This window comes from Doryrhamphus excisus, chromosome 13, assembly GCF_030265055.1.
Source record: "Doryrhamphus excisus isolate RoL2022-K1 chromosome 13, RoL_Dexc_1.0, whole genome shotgun sequence".
Classification (NCBI taxonomy): domain Eukaryota; kingdom Metazoa; phylum Chordata; class Actinopteri; order Syngnathiformes; family Syngnathidae; genus Doryrhamphus; species Doryrhamphus excisus.
The window spans coordinates 2,484,483-2,509,406 of NC_080478.1; the positions used below are offsets into that span (position 1 = coordinate 2,484,483).

The following is a 24,924-nucleotide window of genomic DNA, read 5'->3' on the forward strand; positions in this document are numbered from 1 at the left end:
TTGGGTCCATGTATACGTGGCTATTGGAATATTTGGAATATTGGGGTCCATGTATACTAATGACATTTAATGACACATCATATCCTGACATGGCGACCATGTTTTAATTGCAATAGTATTTCAAAGATTGTTTAAGTGTAAGTAGGTTGTCCTGCTGTCTTATTAGAACATTCATACGTCGTTAGCACAGCCTTAATGAGATGGCTAAATATAGATGCAACGGTGTGTGTGTGTGTGTGTGTGTGTGTGTGTGTGTGGAGTGTGTGTGTGTGTGTGTGAGCAGCCTTTGTCAAGTACGTGTTTGTCAGATGTTCACTATGGCTGCCATTTCACAATCGTATTATTACATTTTATCATTTATATATTTTTGAATAAAACGGTAGCAGCTCATTCGCCAAACCATGAGACACCTGTCAATCAAGACAAAGCAGCTTCTGAATGAAAGGTTGAGTCCGCCACGTCCTTTCAAAGCAAAACAAACATTGTCTTTATTTGCTCGTAAAATTCAATCTGCAAGTGAAGTGTTTGCCGAGCTCAAGTGACGCGCACAAGTGTTCAGGCTGAGGGGGTCAAGTGTGGGGGGGGGGGGGGGGGGGGGGGGGTATGGGAAGAGGTTACAGTCTGGAGCAGCTGCGGTAACGCACACAACGCCAGTACTCACAGTTGTACAGTACTTAAACACACACTCAGATACTTGCCAGGCATCGGGTGTCACTCTAACTAAACACCTGAGTGGGAGACGCCTCACAGGACTCATCCCTGCAAGGAAGTGGACAAAACGTGTTTGGCAATACTTCTCATTTGGCTCGTATTCATGGACCCAAATATTCCAAATATTCCAAATATTCCAATAGCCACGTATACATGGACCCAAATATTCCAAATATTCCAATAGCCACGTATACATGGACCCAAATATTCCAATATCCACGTATACATGGACCCAAATATTCCAATAGCCACGTATACATGGACCCAAATATTCCAATATCCACGTATACATGGACCCAAATATTCCAATAGCCACGTATACATGGACCCAAATATTCCAATAGCCACGTATACATGGACCCAAATATTCCAATAGCCACGTATACATGGACCCAAATATTCCAATAGCCACGTATACATGGACCCAAATATTCCAATAGCCACGTATACATGGACCCAAATATTCCAATAGCCACGTATACATGGACCCAAATATTCCAATAGCCACGTATACATGGACCCAAATATTCCAATAGCCACGTATACATGGACCCAAATATTCCAAATATTCCAATAGCCACGTATACATGGACCCAAATATTCCAAATATTCCAATAGCCACGTATACATGGACCCAAATATTCCAATAGCCACGTATACATGGACCCAAATATTCCAATAGCCACGTATACATGGACCCAAATATTCCAATAGCCACGTATACATGGACCCAAATATTCCAATAGCCACGTATACATGGTCCCAAATATTCCAATTCCATTCGGTTTATTTGCTGAAACAGAAAGAATGTAACCTTTGTATACGCCTCATTCCCAAAGAAAAGTGCCATTCCAAATGACCATATAATGGGATTCACGGGGGTGGAATATTCCTTTCCCCAATCCGATTGAGGTATCTTGTACCCGCTCAAACGGAAAGTTGTCAGGGTGCGTTCTTCTTCTTCTGTTGTTTATTGGCGGTTGGCAAGCAGCTTTGGTGTGCATTAGCGCCATCTGTGGAACACAATCTAAACCCTTCTATACGCCATTCACAAGTACACTTTTATTCAAAATAAAATATATATCTATATAAAACATGTCCCCAGTTTAATGATAAAATATTAGCAAGATTGAATTTGATCTTTTCCTGTTTAAATTGATCCCGGGTGCGTTCTTTCAGAGCATGCTCAGATATGACGTAACACGCAGATCCAGACGTTCTTCACTTTTAAAAATGGAGACGGTAATAATAATGAATATGATATTCATAGTATTATATTCATAATCATCATATGACTGATACTTGATAGTAATAATATACATAAAAAACATTGCTAATAATACCAATATCTTGTGTTGTTACCATAGCAACTAACAATCGGTGCTAATTTCAGCATCTAAGCAACTAAGCTGCTGATTGGCTGACAGCCTCAGCCCTCTACTGTTAACGAGGTGTAACGAGGTGTAACGAGGTGTAACAAGGTGTAACGAGGTGTAACGAGGTGTAACGAGGTGTAACGAGGTGTAACGAGGTGTAACGAGGTGTAACGAGGCAGCGTAGCTTCATTTTGAATAAGCCACCAAACTATGAGGAGAACGTGATCTCCACCTTTGTGCGTGGAAGGCAGTTGATGCCATGGTGTGGTCTCCTTGTGTTTGGGACCCTTGAAGGTGAGTGGCGTGGTTGGGTCCTGGTATATTCCGGGATATTGGCAGCAGACCAAGACCTGGACACCCTCCTCCAACATTCCCACAGTCTGGGACCACGGTGGTCATCCACTCTGCTAAAAGAACTGAAAAAAAACATTTCCAACCTGACCGAGTGCAGGAGAACAAAGCCCGAGGCTCAGGGAGGGGGTGTTAGTTTGGAAGGGGGGGGGGGGGGATGGGGGTGCGGCCCATGGCAGCAATAATAGCCTTGCCTAAAAATAAAAGGGTGAAAATGACAGTGGAGGATAGCGTTACAAAGAGTCCCGGTGGACAAATAGGTGGGCCAGCGCTTTGAAGAGCTTCTTCACAAAAGATGGACCACACCCCCACCCACCCCCACCCACACCCACCCCCCACACCCACCAACCCGATGCTCCGCTCAGGTTCCCATTATTACACGGCTGTGAGGACACAAAGCTTGAAGTCCACACTGATGGTCTCAGCTCCCGGAACGTCTCCAAAGACATTCCCGGACTGCTAAGGGTATTCCACAGCCGTTCTATCTCGCTCTATCTCCAAACACGTCCCAACTGTAGTACGCAGTACGCAGTACGCAGTACGCAGTACGCTAGGAAAACGTTCCTGTTCTCCCTGAGGATGACCCTGACTCACGGTCCCAGTGGTCTTCCTGGGATTTCTGTCCTCGCCACTAAAAATCCATCAATGCCAACAAACCATGACTCAGCTTTTCAACACAACACGTTGACTGCGGTCCAATCACGGGGCTCGCCAGGCCTGTTTGGGCACGTTCCCCTCATCGCCTGGCCTCTCTCATTTGGTTCTAGGAGCATAACGGACCTGGTGCTTAGCGGACCAGGAGGATGACGATGATGATGATGATGATGATGTCTCCTGTCTAATGACCGCCATTGCCCGTCCTGAGCGTCCCTCCACTGTCCGAGGGCCTTGTTCATATTTTGTCATTGTACATTTGATGGGCCCAAGCAGTGGCCTCATTAGGCCTCTTTTAGTCCTCCTAAAATCTTCTTAAGACCCCATAAATAATTTGACATTTTTTATTGATTTAAAAAATATTTATATTTTTTTTACAAAAATATCTCTGACAAATTTGATAAAATAGGGCAAAAGCAAACCAATAAACAGGCTAACACTAGCTTACTACTACTACTACTACTACTACTATTAGTAATAATGAGTAGAGGAATAATGATGATAGTAATAATAATATGCTAATGAATAATATAATAATGATTATGATATGATTGATGACTGTCCACTGGACAGAATGGTTCCAGAGCTTGAGCAGCGGTTTTGCAGTATAGATTGTGTGTACTTGTGTACATTTATTTATTTATTTATGACATTTCAATGTAAAATAAAATGTATTTATTTTATTTAAATTAAATGTATTGATTGATTGATTGATTGATTGATTTGTTTTTTGGATTGTTTTTTTCTGTCCTCAGAACCGAGTGACGCCCCTGGACCGGAGGTTCTGTCTACCAAGAGTTGCTACACAGCAGGATCATCACAGTCTGCTGTGGGTAGGACTTGATGTGTTAATGGCGCACCAGCGCCCCTCGCTCCTCCGTGTGTGTGTGTGTGTGTGTGGGTGTGTGTGTATTTTGACAGGAAGTGGGCACCTGCTTGGTCTTCCTCCCCCATTGTTCCCCCCGCCAGGGCCTCTGTGGTCATGCACCGAGGTAACGTTTCCTCGCATTATGATGGTAGAATAGCTGGCCTCGTCCATTGTGCTGCGTGTTAACGCTCCGTACGGATTTAGGAACAGCGAAGGAAAGTGGTGGGCGGCGTGGAGGGAGGGAGGGAAAGAGGTGGCGTTCTGGGGAATTCCGCCGTATATTCCTATCAGATTGCCGTCTTCGCTCTTCTAACTTTGCATGTAATCATCTGCATGTCAGACAAGAACTAACCTTCTAGGTCAGGGGTGTCCAACATGCGGCCCGCTGGCTGTTTATGACTATTTATGATTGGCATATTTTTATGTATTATTATTATTATTATTATTATTCGATATATGCCACATTTTGTCACCTGTAACACAAATATTCCCTCACTGGAAAAGCACCAGCGTTTAAAGGTACGGTATCCAGTTTCCCAAAGGACATATTGGAAATGGGAATCTGTCCAGGCGATATTTAACATTGTTGGCGGCCATCCAGACACCTGTCAATCAGGTTGATCACTGCTAATATAAACTAGCATAACCAATCCTCATCCTTCGTCTTTTGGTTCTCGCTGAGCTGATCAGCGTTTCAAGTCAGTTTGACCTGAAAAAGGTTGAAATCCCATTCAAAGACTTGAAGACTTGACGTAGTTGTCCATAAATATGGCTGACGTTGGTGCGTCTCCAGTGCAAACACTTAGCGCCTCACGTTGACGCCGTGAAACCTGCATGGAGTTCCAAAGTTCCAAAGCCATTAGCTCAGCCATGCTTTGACTTCCAGACGGGAAGAAATCTACAAAGCAGATCTTCCCGAGTGTTGACGGTAAACACGGACCAGAAGAGGGGATTGGAGGCGGGTGGGCGCTGGTCCGAAGGCGGGTCAGCTCTGAGCCTGTCTGACCTTTAACCCGGTGACGCTTGGTTGGATGCTAAAGGATTAAAAGGCCGCTAAAAGAGCCACCGACAGTCCGTCATCCGCCATCTTGGCAAAGCAATCATTCACACTCTTCAAACCGTCACTCTTCCCCGTCTGGTCCCTAAAAAGATGCAGTGTGTCAAACATCCATCATTTTCCCGACGCATCAATGACTTGCACATTCTGGACGTTTGTTCGTAGACGAGAAATAGGGAGAAATAGGGAGAAATAGGGAGAATAGGGAGAAATAGGGAGAAATAGGGAGAAATAGGGAGAAATAGGGAGAAATAGGGAGAAATAGGGAGAAATAGGGAGAAATCGGGAGAAATAGGGAGAAATAGGGAGAAATAGGGAGAATAGGGAGAAATAGGGAGAAATCGGGAGAAATAGGCTGAAATAGGGAGATATAGGGAGAAATCGGGAGAATAGGGAGACATCGGGAGAAATAGGGAGAAATAGGGAGATATAGGGAGAAATAGGGAGAAATAGGGAGAAATAGGGAGAAATAGGGAGAAATCGGGAGAAATCGGGAGAAGTGGGAATCCGCAGGGTCCTTCTCATTTTACCGCTCACACTTTTTTGTGGCTCTTCTTCAAAGTCTGAGTGATGAAAGAGTGATGCAAGAGGATTTTGTGAGCTGGGTTCAAAGGTCACAGGAGTGCTTGTTTGCTCTGCCAGCGATGGTCCATTGGGAACGCCACACTGTGGAATGTTTCTCCAATTGGACTCAAAGCAGCTGAGTCATGACTCAAGAGGAGCATGTAAGTACTGTGTGTGTGTGTGTGTGTGTGTGTGTGTGTGTGTACCGTGTGTGTGTGTGTGTGTGTGTACCATGTGTGTGTGTGTGTGTGCGCGCCGGGAACATTTTCCCAGTGATCGGTCGTGGTCACCGGGCCGGGCCGGGCCGGGCCGCGGCCTCGCTGCTCATTGTATTTGCGTCCTGTGTGCGGCTTCCTGGCTGAGATTGGGGATTGTTGGCAGAACAATGGCACCCGGGCCTGGAAGGGACGCCTCAATCATGCGGCGTGAAGCCGTGAGGGCGACCTACACAATGCGCACGTTCCCGCCCCAACGTGCGCATTCAACTTGTCAACGGGCGTCGCAATGAATCATCATTTGGATGGGAGCTGAGCCCGCGTGGATATTTGGGAATGAATACAATAGCGTGAACTGTGATGGCATCCACCCGCTCAAACAACATGGCGCCAAGATTCTAGGCCCCTCCCACTCGAGACGGATAAAGGCGAGAACGTCGTGAAGGGAGACGATGTCCGTGATAACGCTGTCGGCGCTGCGGCGGATTTATGTGGCCTTCCTGTGCGCTGAGCCTCGGCGGGCCGCCAGCGCCGACCTAACCAAAAGAATTCGTGAGAGCTAAAAGCAAACACGCCGCCCGCCGCCCGCCCCCGCCCCCGCAAGAATGCAGTCAAGCACACACTTGTTGCTCCCGCTTGCCGCTGCGGCCATGCTGGTGAGAGTCAGGCCGCTCCCGCATCCCGGCTCACCGCCCACTGAGGATGTTGTTGCTGGGGGGGGGGGGCAAACCTTAACACGGACGCATACGTTGTACTAATTAGCATCTTTTCTTATTTTGGGATGATGGGACTTTGGAATTCCACTGAACCAGGAATCTCTTCGGCAGGCTGAGCATTGGTGGATTATTGGTGGATATTTGAAAAAGACTTTTGGACGTTCATCCGCAAGCAAAGTAGTTTTGTCCTTGAAAAAACAGCATTTGGAAAACTCCAACTTCCAAAATGTCCAAGACTGCTCAGAGCCGCCCCGCCCCGCCCCAAAGTGCTGATTCCGAAACAAATCCTGCCTCTCATTTTATATACCTATATATAATATACATATTTTATATACCTATATATAATATACATATTTTATATACCTCTCATTTTATATACCTATATATAATATACATATTTTATATACCTCTCATTTTATATACCTATATATAATATACATATTTTATATACCTCTCATTATATATAAGCGTTTCATTTCTCATACATTTTTACCTTTGCTGGATTATGGTGGGCTGCACGGTGGTCCAGTGGCAGACCTCACAGACCTGGGTTCAATCCCACCCTCGGCCATGTCTGTGTGGAGTTTGCATGTTCTCCCCATGCATGCGTGACGGTGACATTTGGGTTTTAAACCCTCGTCACTCAACACGGCGAGATGCCATATTTCAATGAGAAAGACGTTTTTTCAGCTTTAAACTGCACCAAACATGCTCTCTCCTTTTGTGGAGTTGCATCATCATCATTACCATCATTTCTGACCAAAGATGAGTGTAGTCTGTCTTTTGGTATGGTATGTATTTGGTGTGTCTTTTGGTATATTGACCAGTCGAGACGCCACCTACAGGACGGAAGTGGAACCGCTTCCTCCACATCACGTAGCGCTGCAGGTCGGCCATGTCGGGCCTCTTAAGACGTTGTAGTGAGCGCGCGGGGGGGGGCGTCGCCGAGCTGATGCTGCAGGTATTCATTTTCCGCCATCACCTGCATCTTCATCAGCGGTCTGCCTCAGGGTCTAATTGAGGGCGTCTGGGGGATGTTTTGGTCCTTCCTTCTGCCCCCCCCCGTCTGGCTTAATGACACGTTTAGGGGCTGCTGGCTGTGGGAACCCAGCCTCAACGCCTTTCTGGAAGGTGGCTATTAGCTTTGTCAGCTACAACGGAACACCAAGATGTCCGTGCTTTGGTCAGGTGCTTTAGTCTTCTCCTTACGTCAGTTCAATGGTGGCAGACCGCCACAGAACAATTAGACATTCTCCCCCACCTTTCACATTTGGATCGTAAATGCATTATGATGGGGAGGGTCTGCGTAGTTTGTTGTTAGTCTGTCATATCAAAGTGGTCCCAGCATCCTTTGGTTTTTCTGTATGCCCCCCCCCCCCCCCCCCCCTTGGTGGAAAAATGTTGAACACCCCCACTGTAAGAAATACTCTCAATGTTGTTGAATGCCCCTCTTTAAGAAATACTCTTAATGTCGTTGAACGCCCCGCTTTAAGAAATACTCTCAATGTCGTTGAACGCCCCGCTTTAAGAAATACTCTTAATGTTGTTGAACGCCCCGCTTTAAGAAATACTCTTAATGTCGTTGAACGCCCCGCTTTAAGAAATACTCTTAATGTTGTTGAACGCCCCGCTTTAACAAATACTCTCAATGTTGTTGAACGCCCCTCTTTAAGAAATACTCTTAATGTCGTTGAACGCCCCGCTTTAAGAAATACTCTCAATGTCGTTGAACGCCCCGCTTTAAGAAATACTCTTAATGTCGTTGAACGCCCCGCTTTAAGAAATACTCTCAATGTCGTTGAACGCCCCGCTTTAAGAAATACTCTCAATGTCGTTGAACGCCCCGCTTTAAGAAATACTCTTAATGTTGTTGAACGCCCCGCTTTAAGAAATACTCTTAATGTCGTTGAACGCCCCGCTTTAAGAAATACTCTTAATGTCGTTGAACGCCCCGCTTTAAGAAATACTCTCAATGTCGTTGAACGCCCCGCTTTAAGAAATACTCTCAATGTTGTTGAACGCCCCGCTTTAAGAAATACTCTCAATGTCGTTGAACGCCCCGCTTTAAGAAATACTCTCAATGTCGTTGAACGCCCCGCTTTAAGAAATACTCTTAATGTTGTTGAACGAGTATGGAAATAAAAAACAGCAGTGTGAGTGCTCTCAGCTTCCACACATCATCATCATCATCATCATCATCATGGCGACATGGTGAATACGTTTATGCCTTAAAGCGGCGTGCTGCGTTCACAGGAGTCTTGGACGCAGGCGGCCATCATCCAGACGCATACGAAGCTTTACTTCCTCTCCAAGACACCAAACCGTCATGGCGCCGCCGTTATCAAGCCTCGGGATTAGTGGGCTGCACCTGCTGCCGTACGCCGCCGCCAAACACCTGCTTACCTGTGTGTGTGTGTGTGTGTGTGTGTGTGTGCGTGTGTGTGTGCAAACACACAACGATGGCCAGCAATGTGCTTTAGTGGGGTCAGAGTTCATTGTAGGCCTTTCTTTTGAAGGCTCCAGTGATGACCTGCCCTCCATTAGAGAGTCCAGGTCCAACTGGGGGTCTGTGGGGTCTGTGGGGGTCTGTGGGGGTCTGGGAGGCCTAAGTGCAATGCAGGCCTGACTGGCTGCCTGCTATGTCCGTAAACCGCTCAGGACTTGAAGCTGTCAGCGAGCTGTCAGCTGATCAAACCGCGTCTTCCTCTTGAAGGTGTCAGCCATTAATGCTCCAAGGTGGGGGGGGCGGGGGCCGAGGGGGGTCAGCTCCACAGGTCAAGCACAGTTTCTGCCTATTGACCCCACCCCCCCGTCTGGCCTGCTTCAGTTATGAAAGAAGTAGAGTGTGTTTTGGCTCGTGATTGTTTTACTGTAACATTTACTATAAATGTTGCCTTCATGAACCGTAGGACTTTCAGTAAGGACTAGCTGTGCTGCATTTAGGTGTTGTCTAGAACTTGTGATCATTTCATATTCCCCACCACCTGAATGCATCACGGTGGAGTATGACTGATGATGACGATGATGAACACCTGTCTGGACCAGATGTGCAATATGCAATACCCCCCCCCCCCCCCCCCCCCCCCAGTGATCAGCAGCCGTGTTTAGTCACGACGCTCCCAACATGCTCTGGAAAGTAAGTGTCACAAGTTCAAATCCCTGCTGGGAATCAAATGACTAAGTTTTGGATGACACTCCCATGGGGGGGGGGGGGTCACATGATCCTGTTGCTGCATGGGAGAATACGCCATTGTTGGGATGTCTAGCTGTGTACCTGAAGGTAGTAGCTGTACCTGAATGTAGTAGCTGTACCTGAATGTAGTAGCTGTACCTGAATGTAGTAGCTGTACCTGAAGGTAGTAGCTGTACCTGAATGTAGTAGCTGTACCTGAATGTAGTAGCTGTACCTGAAGGTAGTAGCTGTACCTGAATGTAGTAGCTGTACCTGAATGTAGTAGCTGTACCTGAAGGTAGTAGCTGTACCTGAATGTAGTAGCTGTACCTGAAGGTAGTAGCTGTACCTGAATGTAGTAGCTGTACCTGAATGTAGTAGCTGTACCTGAAGGTAGTAGCTGTACTGAAGGTAGTAGCTGTACTGAATGTAGTAGCTGTACCTGAAGGTAGTAGCTGTACTGAAGGTAGTAGCTGTACTGAAGGTAGTAGCTGTACTGAATGTAGTAGCTGTACTGAAGGTAGTAGCTGTACCTGAATGTAGTAGCTGTACCTGAAGGTAGTAGCTGTACCTGAATGTAGTAGCTGTACCTGAAGGTAGTAGCTGTACTGAATGTAGTAGCTGTACCTGAATGTAGTAGCTGTACTGAATGTAGTAGCTGTACCTGAATGTAGTAGCTGTACCTGAAGGTAGTAGCTGTACCTGAATGTAGTAGCTGTACCTGAATGTAGTAGCTGTACCTGAAGGTAGTAGCTGTACTGAAGGTAGTAGCTGTACTGAATGTAGTAGCTGTACCTGAAGGTAGTAGCTGTACTGAAGGTAGTAGCTGTACTGAAGGTAGTAGCTGTACTGAATGTAGTAGCTGTACTGAAGGTAGTAGCTGTACCTGAATGTAGTAGCTGTACCTGAAGGTAGTAGCTGTACCTGAATGTAGTAGCTGTACCTGAAGGTAGTAGCTGTACTGAATGTAGTAGCTGTACCTGAATGTAGTAGCTGTACTGAATGTAGTAGCTGTACCTGAATGTAGTAGCTGTACTGAAGGTAGTAGCTGTACCTGAATGTAGTAGCTGTACTGAAGGTAGTAGCTGTACTGAATGTAGTAGCTGTACCTGAATGTAGTAGCTGTACCTGAATGTAGTAGCTGTACTGAAGGTAGTAGCTGTACCTGAATGTAGTAGCTGTACTGAAGGTAGTAGCTGTACTGAATGTAGTAGCTGTACCTGAATGTAGTAGCTGTACTGAATGTAGTAGCTGTACTGAATGTAGTAGCTGTACTGAAGGTAGTAGCTGTACTGAATGTAGTAGCTGTACTGAATGTAGTAGCTGTACTGAATGTAGTAGCTGTACTGAAGGTAGTAGCTGTACTGAAGGTAGTAGCTGTACTGAATGTAGTAGCTGTACTGAGGTAGCACACCAATGACTGAGAATGTTGTGCAAAGACCAAACAGACAAGCGGCAACAAGACTCTCCCAGAGTTTACTCTTTTTTTTTAAAAATAAGATAAGCACCGATGGACTTTTGTTTTCATTCTTGCCACCACACTTTACTCTTCTTCTTGTAAACATTTCCACCAGACGTCTGCGGGTGCGAGCTGAGCCTGAAAGTGAAATGCTTAGCGTGCGTTCACTACGGATGCGTACCATAATGGCGCCGAGGGCTGGGAGATATGGACCAAAATATATTTGGCTTGAATATCGATATACGATGTTTATATTTTTTCACAGACATACCATCTTTTTCACTATTCACTGGACATGCAGCCTATCCTCCTTTGTATCTCCACAGGGATGTCCAGGTGCTCGGATGTAAATATCCTATGAGGAGCCGGAGGCCTGCTTAGTCGTGACGCGGCTGCACGTGTAGGATGTAGGATGTAGGATGTAGGATGTAGGATGTAGGATGTAGGGTGTAGGATGTAGGATTTAGGATGTAGGATGTAGGATGTAGGACGTAGGACGTAGGACGTAGGACGTAGGACGTAGGATGTAGGACGTAGGACGTAGGATGTAGGATGTAGGATGTAGGACGTAGGATGTAGGACGTAGGATGTAGCCATTCAAAGGCTCCTTCAAATGTTGGTGTAGTCTGGCTAACATGTAGCATGCTAGCATCATGCCGTGAAGGTAAGGACCATCAAAGCGACTCTCCAGCCGTGTCTAACGTGTTCACTGATAAGAGACGTGGTAAAGGCGTATGGAGCGCGTGTGTGCGTGTGCACGTCCACACGTCCACACGTCCACACCTGCTTCCCTGGGAGGAAACATCTGCTGCAGAGCGTCACCGGCCACCTGTCCGTCTCCGTCCGGCTGCCCCGTCGGCCATCTTGTGTCTGGACAGTCCTCCGTGCACACACTGGAGCCAGACGTGTGGGCTTTTATTTTGTAATGCAGTTTCCTGTCACCTGATGGAACCAAGAAAGTTATTGTGTGTTTGTTGTCTTCATGTGTTCATGTTCCAGTGACATCCGGTGTGTCAGTGGGTGCCCAGTTCGCTAGAGGGCGCCCTTCTTGGTCCGTCATGTTCACGTGACGTTCATCTTGCTACCAAAAGTAAACCTGGAACAAAAACATTTCTATTTGGTGCTTCTTGGTTCTGGGCGGCGTCTCCATGAGTGGAATAAATAGAAATAAATCCTTTGGATGCCGACCTGAGCAGCAAATCCATTAGTCTTCCGTCCTGGCCCCGCCCCTTCACCTTGATTGGTGCTCTCACTCGGGGCCGCACTGTCATTGGTCACCGCGCCTGTCCGTCATACAGGCATCGACCGGCCCCTCCCCCTAGCAGCAGAAACGCTCCTGTGCTTGCTTGTTGGTCGCAGTTGAGTGCGTGGAAGGCAGCGTGGAGCAGCGTGGACCGTGGAGCGTGGAGCGTGTGCGTCAAGGTGCGGGTCCGCGGACCATTCGCTGATCCGCTGGATCCTTCCCTCTTCTTCTTTTTCTTCATCACTTTGTCCTCCCCCCCCCCCCCCATGGTCACCCTCGGCGGGCTGCAGGAGACATGTGGAAGACTTGTGGAAGCGCGCGGCGCGTAACACTAGCGTGCGTGCTGCTGGCTCTGTGCGTGGAGGTGAGGACTCGACGTCGGAACTCGATCTTTAACTCCGGTTGTCACATCACGTCACTGGACGTTTTACGGTTTATATTCCAACTTGTAGCCGGCGTGCGCCAAAGTGCGCGCCGCGGGACTCGGCGCCTAAGTGCGTCGATTGCGCGCAGCTTCACCTGCTGGGACGCAAACCTGTGGGGCCGTTTGACTTTTAGTACATTTAATGTGCTTTTCATTCAGGCAGAGGCTCCCATTTATCACAGACGTGTTGATGTAGCAAATGTTGGCCTTTTTGAAGTCATATTTAAATATTAGTAACATCATACAAGTGGAAAAAGAAATAAAGCCGTGTTAATAATATCAAATGTTGGCCTTTTTGAAGTCATATTTAAATATTATTAACATCATACAAGTGGAAAAGGAAATAAAGCCGTGTTAATAATATCAAATGTTAGCCTTTTTGAAGTCATATTTAAATATTATTAGCATCATACAAGTGCAAAAAGAAGCGATGTCGTGCTATTTTCCTCACATTGTCAGATGTCATAAAAGTGTAAAAAGAAGCGATGTCGTGCTATTTTCCTCACATTGTCAGATGTCATAAAAGTGTAAAAAGAAGAGTACCTTCTGTGACCCGGCCATGGTTCTGTCCCCCCCAGGTGTCATGGTCCACGGGCTACTTTGAGCTCCAGTTGCTGTCGGTGGACAACCCCAAAGGTCAGCTGCTGAGTGGCGAATGCTGCGACGGGGGCCGGGATGCGGACGAGGGCGGCTGCAGTGTGGACGAGTGCGACACGTACGTGCGCGTGTGCTTGAAGGAATACCAGACGGAGGTCAGCAGCAGCGGAACGTGCACGTACGGCTCGGAAACTACCAAGGTGCTCGGTGGGAATACTTTTCAGTTCCGGGGCGGACAGAGCCGGAACCAGGACGCCGGGAGGATCGTCATCCCTTTCCGCTTCGCGTGGCCGGTAAGAGTGCTGAGAACTGCTGTCAGCGCTTTTGTGCAACGTGCATGTACAGCTGCAGGTTCGATTCCCTCAAATGCACTTCGAGACATGTCGCCAATGACAAAATCACATGTGTGAATACATCACAGCCTATTATAACAAGCCCTGCATACCGTACCAATGTGCCCCCTAGTGGCTGCGGACCGCATGGGTCATGTGATCGGCTCTTTCCTAAGTGCTCCGATCTTCTAGTGTTGTCGTTCATGTGATTTTCCGTCCGTGAGCTGACCTTTGAACTTCTGGTAGAAAAAGTCTAATCCCCATTCGTGTGCGCCCCCACCCCTCGCCCCCCCACCCATCACGGCCCGTGGTCAGCTGTCAGCAGACTGGAAGTCCTACGCTGGCCGTGTCGGGTTTCCTCTGAGCCGCGTGCCAGCGACACAGGCGGCGTATCGCCGGTGACGCAAACGAAGTGAAGACCGTGCAAGTCGGCCCCCAGTCACAGTTTAGATACCAACGCTCGGAAATGATTCATATTTATGTGCACGAAGCAGGATTGGGTAAACAATACCGATTATTAAAATGATGAATGGCGGGAAATGAAAGTCGTTTCATCACTCAGCAACCAACCCTGCCAGACACGAGGAGCACGGCGCTAAACGTCATCGTTACGTCCCTCCGATGGTCCATGTGACACGCCAGGACATCACAGCACATCATAGCAATCCTCACATAGCCTTTTCATATGAAGAGCAATGCCATTGGGAAGTGCTATGCTTTTCCGTACGTACGTTTGGGATAGGATTCAGACGTGCTGCCGCTGCAGGGAATCATCCGTAAGCTTCCCGTCTCTACTGACAATCAATCCAAAAGCATGGGGGGGTATGAGCTACGCTATGCTATGCTATGCTATGCTATGCTATGCTATGCTATGCTATGCTATGCTATGCTATGCTATGCTATGCTATGCTACGCTATGCTACACTACACTACACTACACACTGCAGCAAGTGTTAAGTGTGCACAGTGTACTTACTGAAGTGTACTGAGAGGAGTACTACATTTGAGACGTAGCATCATGTTTTTAGCGTGCTGGTGTCCCGTAGCCTCAGGTGATGTTCTGGTGGACTCCAGTGTTGCTATCTGGGCCACTGCTTCTTCTTGACATGAATTAGATGCAGGGATGGGTGGGGGCGGCTGGGGGGCTGGGGGGGGGGCACATTGTTGTGGCTTCCCCTTCACCCTTCATGCTAACCCTTCCGGCTGTTTGGGTCTTTGGTGACATCTTTTTCATGAAAGAGCTGATGAGCGGAGGAGGAAAGAGGTGATGGGGGCGGGGGCGGTGGGGGGGGGGGGGTGTCAGAGGAAGCGGTGCCTCTTTCAAAATAAGAAACACTGCTCGTCAAGAGGGAAGTATATTTTTAGGGTGCACCACTTTACACTTTTGACTCCAGCAAAAACATTCACGTCTTGCCCCCCCCCCCCCTCGCATTTCCTCCCCCCCTCTCCCAGGGAGGTATATATAGCACCGTTGTCCTCCCCTCACCCCTCTCTGCAGGACAGAGGGGGGCCTTTGGTCCGACGTGACGCCAGTTCCTCTGGCCCCGCCCCCTCCAGCGGTTTTAGGCTGTGGTTCCAGTGGCGAGCAGAGCGTCATGCTGTCAGAGCGCCATCGCTCACGATCAACGACACGTCTTGAAGATGGCGGGGGAGGGCAGAGGAATGAGGGCGGGGAGGCTTGGCACAGACGCCATTCCCAACAAGCCGCTATTGTTTCCATTCCACCGTGCAATAGTTGCTCCTGCACCATTAGCTTCAGTTAGCTTCAGTTAGCTTCAGTTAGCTTCATGTTTACTTTCAACTGGCAGACAACACAAAGTTACTCTTCTTGTTGGGCCGCTCGCTGGTTAGGTACGGATGCTATAGATCAGGGCTGGGCCAATATTTGGACTTGTGGGCCGCATTGAGTTAGCAATGGGGGGGCAGAACATATTATTTATTTCACACACACACACACACACACACACACACACACACACACACACACACACACACACACACACACACACTATTTTATGCTTATCATTTTCCTTGAATTATTGATCTAATTGTATGTGTAAAAGTGTTCTACTATCAGCTTTATGTTCTTTTCAGGATCACGTTAAACATCAGACCATTAAAATGTCATTTCATTTCAATAAGACATCCGACTTGCAAGTCATGTTGCCAGTTTCTACGTTAAAAGTTGAAATACTTAGAAAGCAACTGGCGGGCCGGATTCAAAGGCTTGGTGGGCCACATGTGGCCCCCGGGCCGTAGTTTGCCCACCCCTGGTATATAGAGAGGCACCGACCACACTGTTGTCATCGTTGTTTTCATATTTCAGAGGGAATATTTACATATTGAAGTCAATCATTTCATACATAAAACTATTCATCTATCACCAAAATAGTTTGAGGTTAATTTGATTCAATTAGCCATTGATTAATCGATTAATTGCTGCAGCTTTACACATTAGATTAAAAATGACTGTTTGGACTTGGACTCTTTTCAAGATATTTGAACATAACATGGCTGCACGGTGGAGGAGTGGTTAGCGCACAGGCCTCGCAGCTCGGAGACCCGAGTTCAATTCCCTCAGCCATCTATGTGTGGAGTTTGCATGTTTGCATGTTTGCATATTTGCATATTTGCATGGGTTCTTTCCCACATTCTATTCCTCGTTACACCCCCCCCCCCCCCCAATAGGTATGAATGTGAGTGTGAATGGTTGTTTGTCTATATGTGCCCTGGGATTGGCTGGCCACCAGTCCAGGGTGGATCCCGCCTCTCGCCCGAAGGCAACTGGGATAGGCTCCATCAAATGAATGAATGAATGAAAATAAGACATTTTGGAGCATATTTCAAATTCTAAAAGTGTGATATTTTGTAGCCATGCCAGTTCCTGTCCTCCTGTGTTTCCTCGCCATGAGGGTAGGAAACCAGCTACCTGTGTTTCCTCGCCATGAGGGTAGGAAACCAGCTACCTGGGTTTCCTCGCCATGAGGGTAGGAGACCAGCTACCTGTGTTTCCTCGCCATGAGGGTAGGAAACCAGCTACCTGTGTTTCCTCGCCATGAGGGTAGGAAACCAGCTACCTGTGTTTCCTCGCCATGAGGGTAGGAAACCAGCTGCCTGGGTTCCATCAGTGCTTCTGGTCTTATGATGACCATAAATACTTCATGTGTCTGGGAACCATCCCTTGTTTGCTTGTCCTTTCCCACGCTGCCGCTGCTCCACGTCAGGTGACCCGGTTCTGGTCTCAGGCGTGTAAATGCCCCCCCCCCCCCCCCCCCCCCCCGTCCTCCTGATTGATTGTTGATGCTGTCTGTCACGTCTGAGGTCCATAAAGAGAGGTGCATTGTGGGAGCAGAAAGAAGAAGCTTCCATTGTGCTGCTTGATGATCTCCCAGCAGAACATTGGGAATGTTTTGGATTCCACATTCCATTGCTGTTTGGCTGTCTTCCAGGGTGGATCACACCTACACGTTGCTTGTTTGGCTCCCAGTCGGCCAACATTTGGGAGGGGCCATATTTTGGTTTCTACCGTACAAGCTGTGGTCACATGTCCTCGTTGACCCGCACGACGCCGGCGTCCTTCTTGGGTAAACCACGTGGACGTCACACAGACGGTCCCAAGCCAGGCTCTCCTGGGGGTCGGGTCAGAGGTCACAGGTTCTGGGGGCAGCTGCCCGTGGCCTCGTTTGCTCGTTAGCTAATGCGTGCCACACACGACATGCGTCCAGTGGCAGACGGCTTCCTGTTAGCTGATTGACAGAAGTCCACGCTGATACCTTCCACTGTGAGAAAAGCCAATTGGGTCGTTTCCCGCCCTGATTAGCTTTGATTAGCTCTGGCGTCCTCGGGGGATCCTCAGGGATCCTCCATGGAGGCGACGCTGCCACAATGGCGATGTTAGCGCCGCACTTTTTCTTCTAATAACGGGCCGAATGCAACGTCCCGCCTCCTCCCTGCCTGAGGGCGCCATGTTTTATTCATGGAGCTTGACTGACAGGTGGGACAGCTGTTGAAGCTGAGCTGGTAATTGGCTCCCTGCTAGAGTGGGAATGAAGCTAACATTCCCATTCATTTCCCGTCCTAATGGGATTGGCTGCCGTCTGATCACATCCTCTCAGGTGAGGCAGTGATGATGATGATGGTGATGATGATGATGATGGCGGTGTTTCCTCACCTTTAGTAAAGAACATCTGAGCCTAAAAATAGGATGGAAGAGTTTCTCCGCATCTTCTCTGCATCATTCCAACGAGTTGTGTGGGATGACTGATGTCTAGAATATGAATAATTAGAGCTGACCAATTAATCGGTTGGACGATTAATCTGTTAAAGCAAGTTTTCACAGAAAATTCCGACTGCATGCAATTGGAGTTTTTTGTAGTGGTGCTTTTGGGGGATCCACCCTGGGCCATCTCTGTGTGGAGTTTGCATGTTCTCCCCGTGCATGCGTGGGTTTTCTCCGGGTACTCCGGTTTCCTCCCACATTCCAAAAACATGCTAGGTTAATTAGCCACTCCAAATTGTCCATAGGTATGAATGTGAGTGTGAATGGTTGTTTGTCTATATGTGCCCTGGGATTGGCTGGCCACCAGTCCAGGGTGGACCCCGCCTCTCGCCCCAAGAAGACAGCTGGGATAGGCTCCAGCACCCGAGCGACCCTGGTGAGGATAAGCGCTAGAAAATGAATGAATGAATGTTTTGGGGGATTCACGCCACGGTGTGAACAAGTTTGATGCCCTGCATTGGAGACGAGTGAAGTGCTGAAACCATCAAACACTTGAAAACCGACCCTTCCATAACATGGAGACATCGGGATGAGGCGGACATGCGTCACACCCGTTATAGTAGCCGCCAGGGGGCGTGGCCTGTGGCTAAGGCACTCATTTATTTATTGACAGGTGAAGGCTGCTTTCTACTCAACTAATGAAAACTCTAATCCCTCTGACTCCTGCTAATTGGCTGGCAGGTGTCAAGTGTCCCCCCCCCCCCAACATGACACCCCCATCACACACATGCACACGGGAAGGTTGTCTCATTGGTACAAAGTGAGGATGTGACACTCGCGTCCTTTTTGTCCTTCAAGGACACAAATTGCACAGTGACACACTTCTTCATATGTATGTCACACACAATTAACCTAGCATGTTTTTGGAATGTGGGAGGAAACCGGAGTACCCGGAGAAAACCCACGCATGCACGGGGAGAACATGCAAACTCCACACAGAGATGGCCGAGGGTGGAATTGAACTTGGGTCTTCTAGCTGTGAGCCCTGCATGTTAACCACTTTTCCACCGTGCAGCCCTAAATAAATTATTTTTGACCAAAAATCTTTCAGGTTGCCATGAATGCTGAATCTCAAAGTAAATAATAATAGTAATAGTAATAATAATAATAATAATAATAATAATAATAATAATAATAATAGCCCATTTTATTTGTTGGTGCCTTTCAAAAGACCCAAGGTCAACGTGGTCAACAAGGGACCTGATGACTATGATGATGACTATCTATGATGATGACTATCTATGATGATGACTATCTATGATAATGACTATCTATGATGATGACTATCTATGATGATGACTATCTATGATGATGACTATCTATGATGATGACTATCTATGATGATGATGACTATCTATGATGATGATGACTATCTATGATGATGACTATCTATGATGATGACTATCTATGATGATGACTATCTATGATAATGACTATGATGATGACTATCTATGATGATGACTATCTATGATGATGACTATCTATGATAATGACTATCTATGATGATGACTATCTATGATGATGACTATCTATGATGATGACTATCTATGATAATGACTATCTATGATGATGACTATGATGATAATGACTATCTATGATGATGACTATCTATGATGATGACTATCTATGATGATGACTATCTATGATAATGACTATCTATGATGATGACTATCTATGATGATGACTATCTATGATGATGACTATCTATGATGATGACTATGATGATGATGACTATCTATGATGATGACTATCTATGATGATGACTATCTATGATGATGACTATCTATGATGATGATGACTATCTATGATGATGACTATCTATGATGATGACTATCTATGATGATGACTATCTATGATAATGACTATCTATGATGATGACTATGATAATGACTATCTATGATGATGACTATCTATGATGATGACTATGATGATGATGACTATCTATGATGATGACTATCTATGATGATGACTATCTATGATAATGACTATGATGATGACTATCTATGATAATGACTATCTATGATGATGACTATCTATGATGATGACTATCTATGATGATGACTATGATGATGACTATCTATGATGATGACTATCTATGATGATGACTATGATGATGACTATCTATGATGATGACTATCTATGATAATGACTATCTATGATGATGACTATCTATGATGATGACTATCTATGATGATGACTATCTATGATAATGACTATCTATGATGATGACTATCTATGATGATGACTATCTATGATAATGACTATCTATGATGATGACTATCTATGATGATGACTATCTATGATGATGACTATCTATGATGATGACTATCTATGATAATGACTATCTATGATGATGACTATCTATGATGATGACTATCTATGATGATGACTATCTATGATGATGACTATCTATGATGATGACTATCTATGATGATGACTATCTATGATGATGACTATGATGATGACTATCTATGATGATGACTATCTATGATGATGACTATCTATGATGATGACTATGATGATGATGACTATCTATGATGATGACTATCTATGATGATGACTATCTATGATGATGACTATCTATGATGATGACTATCTATGATGATCCTTTTGTTGTGTTAGCTAAGAAGTAGCCGTTAGATAGCGGCCTTGGTGGAGGTAATAAACATGACCGTGTGGGAAAATACGGTGGGGAAGTGGTGAAGCTACGGTCAACACAACATGACAACCTGATAAGGTTTCCCTCCAACCACTTCCTGTTCCAAAGGTGATCATTATGGATGGCTTGGGTAAATTCCGGGCCGCTTGGGAGGGTGGAAGTTTGGATAGGAGTCCCAGCAGTCCACCTGTGTGGGAATGCGTGCAGCAGCGTCTGATGGGAATAACGCTGTGGCGCATGGACGTGTAAGGGCATGCCACGCTGCCTTTGTGTCTGTGTGAACGCCCCCCCCCCCCCCCCCCCCCAAGAAGAGTGGGTATAATGTCACCTTTCCAAGGCCATAAAGCACTCCAGCACTCCTTTGTGTTTCATCTGGCTGCGTATTCCCTCCGTCTCTAATCTGCCCCCCCCCCCCCTGTAATATTTGCTTCCCTCCCCTGTAATATTCCCCGCAGCCCCACGCCATGCCGAGTCACACTCGGGTCATGGGAACTTTGCAGATGTCGGTGCAAGGCCGGCCGTGCTGACAGGCGGCAAGATGGCAGTCAGCTTGTTTGCTGATGGCGGCGGGAACAAAGAAAACAGGCACCTGAAACAACACGTCGTGGCGTCATGGCGTCCTGCCATCATGGCGTCCTGCCGCCATGGCGTCCATGGCGTCCTGCCGCCATGGCGTCCTGCCACCATGGCGCTTTGACGATGTCGGACAAAGTGTGCACGCGTTGGACGTGCTGATGACAGAACGGTCCGAGCGTTCCGCTCCCTCTGATGTGATGGAATGGTCAGCGGCAGGGAAAACCTCCATGGCGACATCCGCTAGCTAACGCTACATCCTCTCTTCAATAGGCCTTAATTGCACCAATTACTAATTACATTGCACTTAGTACTAATTAGCATTTAGTGTTTTACAGCCGGAGTTACGTAATTCTACTGGTCAATGTTTGGCTCAGCTAGCATCTTGGCTAGCTTGGTGACCACCACCGTGTGGGAACACATCTTCTTCTCTGTGTGTATTACTGTGTGTATTACTGTGTGTATTACTGTGTGTATTACTGTGTGTATTACTGTGTGTATTAGTGTGTGTATTACTGTGTGTATTACTGTGTGTATTACTGTGTGTATTACTGTGTGTATTAGTGCGTGTATGAGTGTGTGTATTAGTGTGTGTATTAGTGTGTGTATGAGTGTGTGTATTAGTGTGTGTATTAGTGTGTGTATTAGTGTGTATTAGTGTGTGTATTAGTGTGTGTATTACTGTGTGTATTAGTGTGTGTATTAGTGTGTGTATTAGTGTGTGTATTACTGTGTGTATTACTGTGTGTATTACTGTGTGTATTACTGTGTGTATTAGTGTGTGTATTAGTGTGTGTATTAGTGTGTGTATGAGTGTGTGTATTAGTGTGTGTATTAGTGTGTGTATTAGTGTGTGTATGAGTGTGTGTATTAGTGTGTGTATGAGTGTGTGTATTAGTGTGTGTATTAGTGTGTGTATTAGTGTGTGTATTAGTGTGTGTATTAGTGTGTGTATGAGTATGTGTATTAGTGTGTGTATTAGTGTGTGTATTAGTGTGTGTATTAGTGTGTGTATTAGTGTGTGTATTACTGTGTGTATTAGTGTGTGTATTAGTGTGTGTATTATTGTGTGTATTCGTGTGCACGCTGCTAAACTGTGGTCGCTGCTCTGTCCTCCCTTCCAGCGAGCGTTCACGGTGATGGTGGAGGCGTGGGACCAGGATAACAGCACACACAGCAAAGGTGAGATGAAGGCCTGCTCCCTCTTTACTACACACACACACACACACACACACACACACACACACACACACACACACATCTTAAAGGGGCCCCACCCTACATGAGCAACATGTCATATCCATGTAAACAATATCCAGGCAGTCTGAGCGTGTGCGTAGCATTCATGAAGCCAATCATTGGATGCTGCAGATCTCTGTGATCCTGCGTCGTCCCTTAATTAGCATCCGGGCAGCTGTCCCACTAAAGGACATGCTGGGACGGGACCGTCCTCATCCACACTTGGCTCAATCCAATGTGTGATGGTGTGATGAACGTGGCTGTGCTATTGTTCTCCATCCAGGCCTGCTAATGGTCGGGTTGCACGTGGCGTCATGGTCCATGGCAGGCGTGGTGCAGCATGTTGACCACCAATCAAATAAGCGTCATCTCACATTGTTCCTTTGGGAAAAAGTTCCAGTTACAGCAGATTTCCGACCATATTCCATCATAAAGGGAAAAAAGTTCAAGAAACAACCGAAAAACGTAGCGTAGCGTGGCTGCTCGACCTGTCAATCAAAGTAGTACTGGTTTACATCACGTTTACTCGGAAGGTGTGGAAAGTCTGTTACTCCTGTGCTAACGAAGGCTTTGAAGAACACACTAGCCACGTTTTCCTTTTTCCGAATGACCTTTCCGAAAACAATGGTATCCATGGAAAGGAATATTCCAATCTCTTGTCTCCATGCGCCGCTATAATCAACCAGAATAGTCAATGGGGCATGCCCATAAAATGTAAACATCAACATCACGTGATACCCACTTCCCCGACTTTTTCTTTCACTTGTTGGAATAACTCCGTATTGCCAGTTTTTCCTTCATCCAGTATAGATATATATTTTCTTTTGGAATAAAAGTGGACTTGTGAATGGCGTATAGAAGGGTTTAGATTGTGTTCCACAGATGGCGCTAATGCACACCAAAGCTGCTTGCCAACCGCCAATAAACAACAGAAGAAGAAGAACGCACCCTGACAACTTTCCGTTTGAGCGGGTACAAGATACCTCAATCGGATTGGGGAAAGGAATATTCCACCCCCGTGAATCCCATTATATGGTCATTCCGATTGGCACTTTTCTTTGGGAATGAGGCGTATACAAAGGTTACATTCTTTCCGTTTCAGCAAATAAACCGAATGCAATTGGAATATTTGGGTCCATGTATACGTGGCTATTGGAATATTTGGATCCATGTATACGTGGCTATTGGAATATTTGGGTCCATGTATACGTGGCTATTGGAATATTTGGGTCCATGTATACGTGGCTATTGGAATATTTGGGTCCATGTATACGTGGCTATTGGAATATTTGGGTCCATGTATACGTGGCTATTGGAATATTTGGGTCCATGTATACGTGGCTATTGGAATATTTGGGTCCATGTATACGTGGCTATTGGAATATTTGGGTCCATGTATACGTGGCTATTGGAATATTTGGAATATTTGGGTCCATGTATACGTGGATATTGGAATATTTGGGTCCATGTATACGTGGCTATTGGAATATTTGGGTCCATGTATACGTGGCTATTGGAATATTTGGGTCCATGTATACGTGGCTATTGGAATATTTGGAATATTTGGGTCCATGTATACGTGGCTATTGGAATATTTGGGAAGCAGCGTCCATCTGCTTATCGCCGTTCCGTCACATCCTGGTCAACCCAAAAACACAGAAAACGGGAAGCTGTGGGAAAAAAAATGGACATAAAAAGCCTCACCATCATAAATCATATCCAGAATACATGAAACATGAAAAAGACAAAGCAGGTCATTGCACTGATGGTTTGTTTGTAGTAGTATTACAGTATCACAGTAGTATTACAGTAGTATTTATCTAGAAAGTGATTTATAGAAAGTGTTTCCCGTTCCCATGAGAACCTTTGTGGCTGAGTATTTTATCAGGTAGTGTGACCACGCCTCTCCCATCAATGCTGCCCCCCCCCTGAAGACATGGGGGGGGGGGGGTCCATCTCCAGGCAGCCTGCGGCATGAAAAAGGTTTTTATTGCCAGAAGGAGGCGTGTGAAATGATCAGCATGTTGTTCTTGACACCATGAAGCTTGGGAAGAAGTTTATATAATCTGCTCTTATCCACCCCCCCCCCCCAACCTCCCCACTCCTCTACCTAGTAACAGGGGCTGGTCTGTTGAGCCATCTGATGATTGGCTAGTATTTTTACATCTAATTGCTGTTGGTGAACATGCTAACAGCCTCTCCGAGGTGCTAACTCACAGTTCCTTCCATGTTTGTGTTCCTTGAGAACGTCAAGGGTCTTTTCCTATGTCGCCCTTCCTCGTCTATCCCAGGCTCTTATTATTTCCTCCCGGGCTCCGGCGTACCTCGGGCTGGATATCCTGAAGGTAGTATGGCCTTTCACTGAGCAGGAAAAGTCCTGACGCCTTTGAGTTATCACACCTCCGCAGGCCCTCCTTGCCGTGCCGGTGCTGCAT

At 46.5% G+C, this 24,924-nt stretch overlaps 1 protein-coding gene across 4 annotated transcripts in view; it reads left to right on the plus strand.

The window, feature by feature from the left end:
• Positions 1-24,924, plus strand: part of LOC131140676 (protein jagged-2-like) — a 52,678-nt gene that overhangs the window by 8,794 nt on the left and 18,960 nt on the right. For 3 of the 4 annotated variants that reach the window (XM_058091321.1, XM_058091323.1, XM_058091322.1), the window contains 3 exons: positions 3,848-4,084; positions 13,389-13,700; positions 22,375-22,432. In XM_058091321.1, coding sequence (XP_057947304.1) covers positions 3,848-4,084; positions 13,389-13,700; positions 22,375-22,432 — 607 coding nt within the window. Of the gene's footprint in view, positions 1-3,847; positions 4,085-12,516; positions 12,566-12,676; positions 12,751-13,388; positions 13,701-22,374; positions 22,433-24,924 lie in introns of those variants that run through there. The other variant, XM_058091324.1, reaches the window with a different exon arrangement.